We start from the raw sequence: 13,739 nt of genomic DNA on the forward strand, positions 1-13,739 counted from the left end.
AAGGGAAACACTGTTGCCGTATAATGTTCATGAGCATGTTCAACGTGACATACCACATTGTGAACACAACACACCACACAATCGATATAAAGAAGCAGGCGGGTCTTCTAGCTCCACTCTATCTTCTTGCTAAAATATAGAGTATTACTCTTCTTCTTTGGGTGTTTTGTTGTGTCTGCGCTGCTTCTTCTTCTTCGTCTGTTGTTTAATAGCAGTTAGCAAACTGTCACAAGCATTAGCACCACCGCCTGGATCGAGGTGTGGATACTGCCATGTGTTCTTACCTTTTTTCTCCACTCAGATGTGTCTAATGATTACATGCACCAAACCCTGACGTCTGAACCGCTATGGTTTGGGACAAATACAAATACTGTTACAGGCTAAGTTATTTCTAATATATTTGCATTTCCCCTTTACATTGCAAGCGTACTAATAATGTGACAAATAAAGACAGACTTGGTTTAGTAAATCACATTAAAGAAGATATACAATATGGCAGGGTTATTCAACTATATTGTTCAGGGGACCAAATTTTCAGAAAGCTAAGGAACCGGGGGGCCAGACAAGAAAGCCCACCACAGCAGTACAGTGCGCAAAAGCACTTTTTCTCCATCAACAACACAAGCTTGTGATAGGCTGCAAGCACAGGACCAAAGATGTTCTATTACACAGGAGCACTCCGCTGTTTTTAACACTGTGGAAACAATGACAGTCATTCACAAGTTTTCCCCCTGTTTGTTGCTGGTTAATTAGTGGGAATGCTGTAAACAACATTTTAAATTGTAATTAGAACTGATCCAGTCTGATGTCATCCACAGGAGTTGGTTGAATAGGCCTGCAATATGGCATACATCCTAAATCATCTGGTGGTTTATCTATTAATGTGATGGTATGCTGGTATGCTACATCCAAAGATCATTTATAGTGTTAAGAAAGGGACCCTGAAGACCTCAGAGGTAGAGTTCAACGTCTCCTTTCTTCTTTGATAAGTTTGGCTCTGAGGTAAACAATCCATTTGGCATCTCTAAGCTTTTCTCATCTCTCTTTTCCACCCTTGTGATATACTGTCTCTGCTAAACCCACTTCCATTTCCTTAGATTTCTCCACGTGTGGCTCACTGTAAAGGAAGAGGTGGGGGGCAGCAAGAGGCCGCATGGGGCCGGAGGTGAGGTGGACAGAAAGGGGTTGGTAGACAAACGAATGACAACCAGCAGACAGCAGCTCCTGAGGTTTCCATTACCTGAGACACCCTGCCCAGCCACTGTCACCTTAGAAGGAACAGCATTCTCAACTTCAGCATGAACCCAGACAGGGACACCAGTTATGCAATATTCAAGATGCTGACAGAAACATTAATAACAGAGAGAAAATATAAACACACACTGCTGGATGTGAGCGGTGATAGGACAATGAATTGGGGCTAGCTGTAGAAAAATGGCTGCTCTCACTTTGCTGCAACTGTCTCTTCTTGACCAATTACTGATCTTTGAATTGACTGTTATCTTAGAAAGAAGAAAATCTTTACTTATTACCTAGTCTGAGTGAACATATTGACATCACATGTTGAAGCAACCTAAAGAATAACAGTAAGTAAGCACAAGCACGCACAGTTCATCAAAGCACTAACCAACATTTTCTTTCTTTTTTAAACATTTTTGAACTGGCCCATATTCTTTGCTCGAATTCAGAGCAACAAACTAGATTAGACCAACAAAATGTTAACAAAGTATGCAGAGACAGCCAGCGGACCTGAATACACAATGGACCAGAGAGTCAGTGAAAACAAAACAGATCGCCAGAGCACTCACTCTCCTCTCCCAGCCGCTCATACAAACACACACTCACACACACACACACACACACACACACACACACACTCACAGAGCATGCTAAATTGTAATACATTGCAGTAGATACTATAACCTGAAACTTCACAAAACCAAAATTATGGGATTATTAAGAGGTTTTTTTTAATTAACAATATAGTTGAGCCAAAGAAAACCTTTAACTGTGGCCAAAAAAAGAACAGATAAAACAGCATAGAAAAAAAAACAAGAGAGGCTAAATGTCACTCAAAACTTTTTTAGGCTATAGCAGAGAAATTTTACAAAACTGAAGTTGGAATACAAGGTATGAACATAACAGATAATGGTGTTTCAAGACACACTGAGTAGGGCATTTAGCCACTGTGACTTATTATATTAAGCATTATAAATATATAACAAAATGAAGCAAAGTGTTTATAATCACTCAGAGTAAATGGAGACCTGTCTATAGTTCTCTTGACTGCTAAAATAAGTGAATGAAAGGTTGTAGTGAAAGACAATGATCAACTCTACAGTTTAACTGACTTATCGTGGAGGAAATGGGAGAGAAACGTGAGGTGTAGTGTGGCCCTTTGTCCCGTGGCACTTGTGTGATGGCACGCATTTCGGTTCTAGCACACAATGCTGCAGCGTTGGTTTACCTGAGGTGTCACAGAAGAGGGGCTAGGAGGGAGGGTTGCATTTCAGGATAAGTATCAGTGTGCTTCAGTGGTGGATTGCTTGGATTTAACTTCTCAACCCCAACACATATTGTCTTCCCTGGGCTTGGATTCCAACAAAGACAATAGGGCTCATTAGTGTGGTTCTAGAAGTAAAAGTCCCATTCATTTTCTACATAGCGGATTTGATTATTAGCCACAATGTCATAAGCATCCAAGGTAGACTTACCACGAGCTACGTGAGTGTAAAACAATGTGCTCCTGTAGGAGACACAAGTTCTTATGACATCAAACTTATGACAAGTTTTAAGAAAAACAAGATTTGCGATATCGGGGCAAAGAACTACACTGCCCACAATCAAAGAGTGTCACAGCGACGTCTCTGATTGGTTGAGCCTGCTGTTACCATGGCAATGTTTCCCACCCCTCTGCGCCGAATGCGAACAGATAAGTTTCGCTAGCAGGCTAGCTAGTTAGTTAGCTAACACAAAATGTACTGATAACCTTGTCATGTGAATGTAGTTTATTTTCCACAACACAAACTACAAGATAGTACAACACTTAAATTAAGAGTATAAACACTATAACAACGACAAAAGTTACTTTTAAGAAGAAACTATATCATGGATTGTGGGATGGGTAGTTCCTTGACTCCGCCTTGCGTTTTGGTGCCGAATTAAATGTAATATAGTCACGAGTATTGGGGTAGCTGGCTGTCTTGGTTCCAGGCGCCAATCTCTTGATATAAGGATTTTGTGAAAAATGAAGGGAGGATTTGAATAGGGAAATTTACTTCCCGAACCAGAGCAACCGAAAAAGTGGTCGGTCACTGTTGAGCTCTATACAGTACTGTTATAAAGAATTAAAAAAAAACCTGAAAAGTAGAATACACACATCTCATGAAAGAGTTCTAACATAAACTTATTTTTATTTTGTATAAATCTTTTGATTACTTGATAAATTATTCCGTCTTAAAGAAATGTAACGATATGTGAAAAATTACAGTCACGGTTACTATCCGACCAATATATACCATCATGCATTGCGGTTCAAAACTTTTTTACAAGCAGAGAGTGGCATTTCACTCGAGACACTCAGTCTGTGACCATAAATAAATTACTTCTGGTCCAAAAATACTTTTCATTATATCTAAAATTCAATAATTTATCTTAATTTATTATTTTTAAATGTTTTGTGAAAATACATTTTATAAGTTATCAACTGAAATTCATGCCATTATTTACCGTTATTATTGATTCTCAGCCGTTGTCAAGCTGCACATTTTAGTTGTGCGATAACAATGACGTCACTGTCAGCGGCCTGCAAATGAGCGAGTGTCCATATGTATTTTAATTTTCCTGACTGAGTGAGTGCACTATATAGTCCACTACATATAACTCACTATATAGTAGTGAGTAGGGAATGAGTGGACACAGCCTGTAACATTTTTAACCAATGGCCCCATGGACCACCAATCCCATTAATGGGTGTGTCACTATGGACAAATGAGACTAAACCCAGGCCAGGATGCCTTAACTGTGACAAACTGGATTTAAAACACAACAAATTAACATTAAGAATCATCCTTTGTTCCCAACTTAGAGGCCAGACGGGACAACACTACATATGATATTCAGTAGCCAGAGAGTAACTTTTCCTTGCCTGGGGCTAGTTGGTTAATGTTTAACTCTACCTAAAATTTACTGTGATATAAAAAGATAACAACCCACAACAACCAATACAGCAATATAAAATATTGGTATTTTACGTTTAAAAAACATGCCACTCTTAACAGATTTCCCCGTCAATTCCACTCACTGCATCACTACTTGAAAAAAAAAGGGATGAGATGAAGCGTGATAAGAGCTGAAATTGACACCAAACTACAATGATATTTTGTGTTCTTCAGTTAATCGGAAATCCTGATGTATCGTAAGATGATTGTCTTGCAATATATCAATTATCGCCGAATCACTGATCGTAACATAATCATTATTGAGGACCATGTATCGCGTATCCTGTCGCAATTTACTCTGCGATTCCGACCCCTAATCATACTTGTGAACGAGTCAATAAGAAAACTTTCAATATAGGTTCAACTATGTAAAAGTTCAGTGTAGGACCATCTGTTTTAATATCATAAATGTATTGCTTGTGATTTGTACTTTTATCAAATGATGTCTATTGTTCTGATAAAGGAATTACTCTTTAAGGCAAATATGTGATACTGATCATTTTAACCAGCATGTATATTTCATGTTTATAGCATATGAGATGCATTACAATAAAGGTAATTAAAAAATGCAAAATCCAACAGAGAGCTCACAGTGCCTTTTTGGATATTTATCGGAACAGAGATATAAATACTATAATATGCGTAATTGAATATAATGGATTGGCACTGAGAGTGTATCTGCAGTCAACACCTGCTGTCTCACACATCAGCAGCTCCTCACACACCTGTGTGTGCAGGCAGTGCTTTGGTGGACACAAGAGATGGACGGGCGAGTGGGACACAGCCAATCTGCTAAATGGACGATGCTTTCATGTCAGTTAAATGTCAGCCCTGAAGTTCAGACCTTATCAGGAAATGCCAGGGAGAAAACAGAGTGCTCTAATGAAGAAAATCGATTAGATCTTCTATAATTGTCCAGCAGAAACTCTCAGACAAACATACAAACACACTCCTTGATATGGGCTTCAAGACAAAGTGGAAATCCTGTAGAAATTATGCTCAGAAGTCTAAATGCTTTTGAAATGTTGCAGTCAAATAAAAAGAGCAATTACAGCATTGTAAAGACAAAGTAAAGGACTGTGAAAGATGATGTGTCAAAGGCAATACAGCTAAATCCATGTGTGAACTAATGTGGTAAAAGTTTGTTTTAAATATATGTTTTAGCCGGCATTGACAGTAAAACGGTGCTAGTACTTATAGAATACTAAGGAGACCTTAAGTACATGCTTATATTAAATATTTTTCTTTCTCCCTAAGATTTTAGTCATTAAAAATAAACTCTTAAGTTGTTTGTGACCACATGAACGTAGCCTACATGCTTGAATATAACTAACTTTACCCTGCTTAGACTATTCTACATCTATCTGTAGAACAAACTCAAATTCAAATAGATCGATTTTGTCTTTTAACTATTTGATTAACTACAAAAAACAGTTCACAAGGCAAACCGTGTGTATGCAAAACAGTTACCAAGATGTAAATGGGTTACACCTGATGATTGTGAGCAGAGCACTCAAAGCTTTTTGTATTTTATTAGTGAATTATTTAAGAAACAAATGTAAAATTCCTGTACTATTATTTTAAGATTGGCTACAGGCTGCTTGTTTTTGCCCAATAAGCCCGATGAAATAACTTTTTTTTGTAGTTGTAACATGTCACAGACAGAAAAGTTGAATAAAGGTGCAGCTCGCAGCATCTTTTCAACTGGAGGCTGATAGAAAACTTAACTCGGTTTCTCAATAAAAGGTGTTCAAGTCTTACTGTTTTTTTTAGTAATATTGAAGTTATCCTGGTCAGTATCTCAGCCCATTTCTTCTTCAGTAGTATCGACGGTGTAATATTTATTATAAGTTCGTTATCAATCAAAACTACGGACTGGGTCACCAGGGCGTCGCCGTCAGCAGTATTCCCTAAAAAAGACCGTTATCCCCCCGCACCTGTTTCTCTGACGTCATCCCTCTCTACCTTTCTTACCTTCAGCTTTATGGCACGGCTCCACCAAACGCTGCCATTGCTTCTGGAAGTCTGGGAACACACGCCCGGTAAAACTATCCCGGTCTGAACTCACAGAGTGAACTTTCCCGGTAACTCACATCGCAGTGAACTAACGGTGATGCTGCTGCGAGTCCACGCGGCGGAGGAGGTGCTGCGTTCACGGTCCCCAACAGACTCCCGGTCCGGACAGTGTCACGTTTTTAAAGAGACCTGTGTGACAATAATGTTATTGTTTGTGGTCAGAAGTTAAAGCTAAAATATGGATACGTAAGGCATTTTTTTTTTTTTTTTTTATGGAATCAAGCATCAAACAGCTGGCTTTTGATCAGGCAAGTTAAATTGGTTTACTTTATGAGCTAACATCTCGTCAATATTATTTTCGAGGGCACATGAAGGCAGCACAAGCAGTGGAAAGTGCGCAACTGCGAGGCTGCATACCTGGTTACTATTATACCTGAGTTCAGCTCAGTTAGGCTTTTTTTACACATCCGCTGCTATGGACTAACACTGGCCTGTTTGTATTGTAGCCATTGTTTTTCAGGCAGGATAAAGACTAGGTTTTCAGTAAAGAGGGAACAACTACATTTTAATGTGTTTGAATTTACAACTACACTATTTGCATGATAATATTTGCATAATAACAGGCTATTCATCCACAAGTGATTATTTTCTGAGTTGGGAACTTGTTGTATATATTTTTTTTATCTTTTCCCATCGTACCACGTTTTCAAACTGTATGCTACTTTATATCAACAACCATTGAGGGGTTTACCTTGAAAATTGTGGGTTTTGTAATATTTATTTTCAAATAAGAAGGTTATTCATTGCAAAGTGAAAGAAAGATATATCTGAGCCAGTCAGAGAGTTGAAAAATATCCCATTTGCTTGTATCTATCCCTTCAGTTTGGTAAAAAATGAAGCCATGTGTTGTTCAATAATGCAAAAAAGATTAATGCTCATAGGTATCTCACTCTGTATCCATCCCCAAGTCTGCAGTTCATGCTTATTGAAAAGCCATTATGAAGGATTTTAGTCAAGTCTGCATTTTGTATATGTTCATTATAAATAATATATAGGTTGGTTTCATCAGGCTTCCTGTAATAAGCCATTAGGCTAGGCTACACAGTTAATACATGTGAATAAGTTGTTCATAACAGGTTTTTATAATCAAGCCGTTTTAAAATGATTAAGGATTTTGGTCTAGATCAACTGCAGCCCTTAGCCCTTAATTTTCTATAAACTGCCTCTCACTGAAAGTACATGTTTATTATGCATTTGAAATTACAAGCTAGAGACAATGTATTATCTGTTTATAAAGATGTGCCTTCTGTCATTGGTTTTCATAAAACAATCATGCTAACTTGAGGAAAATAAACGAGTTTCACTTCAGTGCAGCAGAAAATGTACAGTAAGTTTTTCATAATGACGTTTTTTTTATAACATGCAGTCCTCCAAGTCAAAAGATCTGAGAATATGTACGGTAATTGAGGCTGCTTTCTACACTATCAAAAACTTCACAATATATTGACACAATGAATTTCCCTCGGGATCAATAAAGTATCTATCTATCTATCTATCTATCTATCTATCATATACTAATAGTGAATGGGAGTTTAAAAAGGTCAACATGGGATTAAAATGAATTATAAACAGTGAATTCAGGAAATAGTTCTTTATTATTGCACAAATAGTTAAGCAAGTGCAAAATCAGAATAATCAGCATAAAAAGATTAAAAACTGCATATAAAAGCACTGATGAAGGCACACTGTAATGTTTGTAAGTGCAGTAAAATCATTGAATAACTAGACTCTGGTGTTTATGTGTTGATCATGCTGGTTATACTGAATGTGTTAGCTTGTTTACATGTATGTGCTCTGCAGGTTTCAGGAAGATCCAGTCTAAGAGCTGGTTTTTGTTGGCTTGACAATCACTGAGCTGCCGGTGAACAGAGTTTGGTGGAACCCATTCAGGAACATGTTCTTCAGCCGGTGCAGGAAGTGAACATATCTCACCCCGGGTCCATAACCAGAGAACACGTGTGACACCTGCAGGCCAACAGAGAGACACACAGTGAGGAACTAGAAACCAGGACAGGAAGAAGTTAAGAGTAAAGATCACCACATGTAATAAAAAAAAAAACGGTTTAACTTGATTAAGCTGTAGCTTGCTAGTACAGCAACTACATTTATGCTAAGGGCTTCTAACTCTCCTGAGAAGTGAACACCTGTTGATATGTTTAACTGAAACCGCCTGGTCAGCATTTTAGATAATGTGCTGATAAATGTACCACATTCACAGCCTTGATTTACAATTCCTGTGACTCTTTAAGAAGCTAACTTTTCATTCCAACAATGAGGGACATCAAAGAATATTCAAATCTTTAGCTAAACATCTCAATTGTATGACAGGAATGTAGATGAAGAAGGAGAAAATCAAAAGAGAAAAATTAGAAACTTTGTCTCTGGTCTTCATGCTGTCAATAAATTCATACTAATGACATCATCAGGCATAGTGATTCAAATAGTTAAATGACTTTTGTGATTTACCTTCTGAAACTGATACAAGAAGAAAGGTAGGTGCACATTGGTTTTGAACATAGATTGTTTTAAAGAACAAAATGATTTGGTTTCTTGATTGTTTGTTAGGCCAGGTTTAGGTCTTAGGCAGTGGTGTAGTAGTGCCTAAAGACGTGGGTATACTCTTAATTTGTTTGTATTTGTAAAAGTGGCCCTTCTAGCAGATTAAAAATGTCCTCTGCTGTAAACGGTGACATGTAAGACTACTCTTGCATATTAAGTTAGTGTGTGCGTACTAGCCAATAGAGACAGAGTAGGGGGGATAATCCCTTCACCAGGGGATTGAGAAGTGGGTATACTCTGTATACCTGCATACACCCTGCACTACACCACTGGTCTTAGGTGTTTTTAAAGGGAGCTGGACTGTCATCTGTTAAGTTGAGTATTTTGTAAGTTCATAATCATCAGGTGTCTGTAATAGTTTTTGATCATGTCTATAGTTAACTCATGTTCACAGACGTTGTTGTGGTCAGTTTTAGATGTTACCTGGATCACATGCAATACCTCAGACTGGACTCTGAGTTTCTCAAGGCAGGTGTCTGACTCGTGGACATTACATACTAAATCAGAGCTGATGTTACGTTCACTTTTCAACATAGTGACTTAGGTAAAACTAAATGACACTGGAGCACCATCTTCTTCTCTAAGTTGGTGCCTTATAAATACTCATATTTAGTTCAAGTCCATGCACATTTGTTGTTGCTGTTGTTTTGAATGCACATCCTTTTGCACATTATCTTTGTGCTTTTGTACATCTGGAGTTTTATTTTTATATATGTATATTTTTACACTATTGCAGTTTGAAGATTTTCCAAAAATTTCCAAAATCTTCTGCTTCCAATAAAGATGACTTTGATTAAGCAGACCTTTTCTGATTTTAACTAAATATTACTTAATTGAATCTTGCACATGATTTTTTTTATATCTTTCCATGCTTTTCTATTGCCTTTACATTTCAAACAGATCATTTTATGACATGGTAGTTTTTGTTGTCTAGTTTTCTTTTTGAATATATCCGAGTTCAACCTCTCTCAGTATCTACTAAAAAGCATTTGGTAGCTTTTAAAAGTAGCTGCCATCACACAGCATACACATGTCCCCGTTAGGACTAAGTGACTCACCTCCTTCCAGTTGTGTGAGTAAGTGCTGCGGTCCTCGAGGGGCTGGACAGAGTGCTCTGAGATCACCGTGCTTTTGTCTGCAGCGAGTAACTTCACGTGCAGCTCGTAGATGTTGTTATGCAGCTGACTCTCCTCATACCTGAAGAAGAATCATTCAAAGAAGCATGTTGGTGAGAAGCCAGCACAGTGAATGTCTCCAAATGTTATTTTCCTAATAACTGTGAGCTTTGGCTTTTACTTTAATGAAAGCAGGAAATTTAAAAAAGTGGCCAATATGTTTACTTATATACTTATAAAGAGCTACATATTGGTTAAAAAATGTACCTTAATAAAAGTGTTAACCTCAGATTGTAACACTATTTTCTGTATAAAAACGGCACAAACTTAAAGCCAGGCACAAGTCCAGCCATCAACCTTTAAACACAACAAACCTGCCTGACAACCACACACACACACACACACACACACACACACACACACACACACACACACACACACACACACACACACACACACACACACACACACACACACACACACACACACACACACACACACACACACACACACACACACACACACACACACACACACACACACACACACACACACACACACACAGTGAATGTGTAGACTGTGAAGAATGTTCAGCACACAGTGTCGTCTTCGTGTGCACAAGCTGAGCTGATAAGGCCACAGTGATAAGTAATCACACGCAGTCTGTAATAAAGGTAGGAGGTGGGCGGAGGTGCTCATTAACCCACCAGTCCTGGATGACTATTTCAGGCTGAAACTCATCCAGTAGCTCCTCCCACAGTCCCTCAGCCTTCAGGTCCACAACCTGCTCCATGGAGAACCAGCTGAACACAAGAGAGAACACAAGAGATCTCACATTGAACACATGGCTATTATCTTTACAAAATAAAAAAGTACAAGCTTTGTACTAAATATACAAGTGTTAATGTTCAACTATGAACCTAAGACTGTTTTAATAATGGACTTAGCCACTGTGATGTCACCAATTGTTAATTGACTTCCTTTAAAGCTTCAAGTTTGACATCTTGTTTTTTGGAGCTGTCGAGCAGAACACAGGTTATCAAGGTTTAACAGCCCATGCAGCCCACAAATTCATTTAATAAACATAAGAAGCAAAGAGAGCAGGAAGAACCTAGTGAACTCAGCGATCGCTCTCAAATATCTTGGATGAGAAAGCTGATGGTGAGAGACACAAAACCATGGAGCATAGAATTCTTGGATAGTATTTTAGTACAATAAACTGCACAGCAAGAAACAAAGGCAGACTGCCCTCATTTTACAAACTTTTAATGTAATTTAAAGAGGTGAGTTATATAAATATTAAAAGGGACAGATAAAAAATCTATAGAGACAAATGCTGAATTTTTGTACCAGGATGTAAACGTTTACATTTCTACTGTAAAGTTGGACATTTTAACATAGGGCTCTATGGGGAGACTGACTCACCCAGGAGGTTGCAGCTTGGTTTTCACCTTACATATAGTGTGAAGGAGAATATGCTCCAGCTGTATGGTAAACACCTGTAACACCCACCTGTAACGCCCCAGCTGACAGATAACAGCACCTGCTGGGATGCCACTGGAGTCGTAGGGGAGGGTTTCTGTACTCGTGGTCCATCCGGTGTAATTGCCTTGAAATGAAGAGAAACGTAGACCTGACCTTTACAAAACTCCCTTTGTGTCCTTTGTTTCTTCATCATCTGTCAAACACGCCGTCACTCACCTTCGGGCTCAAATCGAGGAGGTCCTTGGTCCGGCCTCTCAGGCAGATCCGGCTCAGGGGGAGGCCCATCCTTACTCACGCCTGAGAGAAATAAAACAAAAAGCTGAACAAAAGTACCACACCTACTGAAACCTGTGAAATCCCTCTGTAAATACCACAAAGCCAAAGAATCTGTCTTCCTGACAGGGTCGCCGGGTGTGTCTCTGTGAGAGGAACACACTCTTAACGTATGAGTCAGCAGCTCAAAACAGCTCACACTGCACTCTGGGACTGTCATTAACTACCACTCTAGTTCTTTTAGGGGTCATTAAAGAATTGGACAAGAAGTATTTCATTAATATGTAAATACTAAGGATTTAAAAATATTACGTTGTAAAGGCTGAGTGTGTAATATCAAGGGATCTGTTGGTATAGTTACTGGCAGAAATAGAATATAATGATCATACGGTTGGTTTATCAATCCTGAAAGTGAGACGTTACATACACTTTAATGTCTACAGAGAGAGGAGTTGTGTATTTTACCCCCATAGAGTCACTCAGACCTGCTCTTACAGTGCTCTGATTGACTATGAAGCCATTAGTCACATATATCTATTTCACCCAGGAGGCATCTGTTCAAAGTCCATCTTTCCTCAGGGTTCTGTCTTTACATCCTGCATGAATAAAGTAATGTAAACTACCTGTGTTAATGATACACTGTGCCTAATAATTATAAAGATAATACTGCAGACGGGCAACTATCTGAAGTTCACCTGGTGTGAGCGTCTGAGCACCAGGACTGCATGAAAAGAAAAAAGTTATTGACAGCTGATTTCATGTACTTATGGTAAATTTAAAAATCTAATTTCAATCAATTTGTAATGGAACAAAAATTAAAGACATGCTCATTTTCCGTACAATAAAATAAAAAGTGATTTTCTTCAATCAGGAAAACTAAATCAATAGGCCACCATGACATCTCTGGCCAACTACAGTTGGCTTCTTTTTTTATAATCTAAAATTTTACCTTGACAGAAAATCAAAATTGCAATCCCTGATTAATGATGCAGCCATATTTAGCACTACAGTTCATTTAGGCAGATAAGAGTGCATGGAGTCTGACGCCCACTGAGATAACTGAACATCCAACAAAGAGCAACAGACTCAGTCAGGATTATTTCAGCAACAGCAGGGTGTAGTCTTAAAACAGACTTCCTTGAACCATTACTCAGATGTCTCACAGTTACTCAATTATATGTAGAAATAAACACAAGGAAGTTGTGCAACATTGTCCACAGTTTAAGAAGCTGTAGAAACACTTTCACTGATATTTCAAAGTTCACCTAAGTTTGAAAACAGCCATATGTTCCCATGATAATGCAGCAGCTGACATGTAATGTAACATCTGTATCAAACTCCACTCCCACTCCACATCAGTTTTAATAAACTCTGTAGTCCTATCATTTTAAAAGCACTCCTTCAGTACCGTGAGGTGAATGGTTCTTCAGTAAATTCCTCCCCAGCGGTTTGGCTTCAAACGTGGACTTCCAGTCCACAGTGTCGGGCAGTGGAGCTCCCTGCAGACCCCACTCTTTCTCACATCTCGTCTTCCACTCAGAGGCGGACATGGTGCGAACAAACGCGGAGTAAGAAATGACTACTATGAACTGTGTCACACCCAGATATAGTGTGTGCATGTCAGTGTGCTGCTCCCTCGACTCTTAAAGTTACAGTAGACTCACGTGTGTACGGAAACCGAAGCGGGAACCTCCGTTGTTGACAAATAAAGCCAATGCGGAAGTGGAAAGTCCTGCAGTTCGTTGAATGTCTGCTTGAGGCTGAATGCAAAAGCCCCTGAAGTCACATACACACCACAGCCAAACAAAGATAGGTTGGATCTTTTCCAAACGTGTTATGTGTTATCTATAGTTAGGCGTGTACCTGACCTGATTGACCTGTCAGGTGTAGAGGTTTGTCAAGAGGCTTAAAACCGCCTCAGCTCTCAGCCTGAGAGATTTCAAGCATGGTGGCTGCAGCCGATGAACCTGTGGAGCCCCCTGCCATCATATATGGCTGACGTCACTCAGGT

General features: G+C 38.9%; 2 protein-coding genes across 3 annotated transcripts in view; both read right to left on the minus strand.

The window, feature by feature from the left end:
• Positions 1 to 6,350, minus strand: part of slc8a2a (solute carrier family 8 member 2a) — a 29,385-nt gene extending 23,035 nt beyond the window's left edge. For both annotated transcript variants that reach the window (XM_061055991.1, XM_061055989.1), the window contains exon 1: positions 6,195 to 6,350. The gene's annotated coding sequence lies outside the window, so the exon portion shown is untranslated. The remainder of the gene's footprint in view (positions 1 to 6,194) is intronic.
• A 1,522-nt stretch (positions 6,351 to 7,872) lies between these two features.
• Positions 7,873 to 13,390, minus strand: nccrp1 (P1, F-box associated domain containing). The gene is made up of 6 exons (XM_061055992.1): positions 13,137 to 13,390; positions 11,672 to 11,752; positions 11,483 to 11,579; positions 10,678 to 10,773; positions 9,914 to 10,052; positions 7,873 to 8,261 (listed from the first exon to the last, which is right to left on the minus strand). Exons 1-6 carry the CDS (start codon positions 13,345 to 13,347, stop codon positions 8,115 to 8,117), a joined length of 771 nt encoding a protein of 256 aa, XP_060911975.1. The 5' UTR covers positions 13,348 to 13,390; the 3' UTR covers positions 7,873 to 8,114.
• Between the last annotated feature and the right edge of the window lie 349 nt (positions 13,391 to 13,739).

This window comes from Labrus mixtus, chromosome 14, assembly GCF_963584025.1.
Source record: "Labrus mixtus chromosome 14, fLabMix1.1, whole genome shotgun sequence".
Taxonomy (NCBI): domain Eukaryota; kingdom Metazoa; phylum Chordata; class Actinopteri; order Labriformes; family Labridae; genus Labrus; species Labrus mixtus.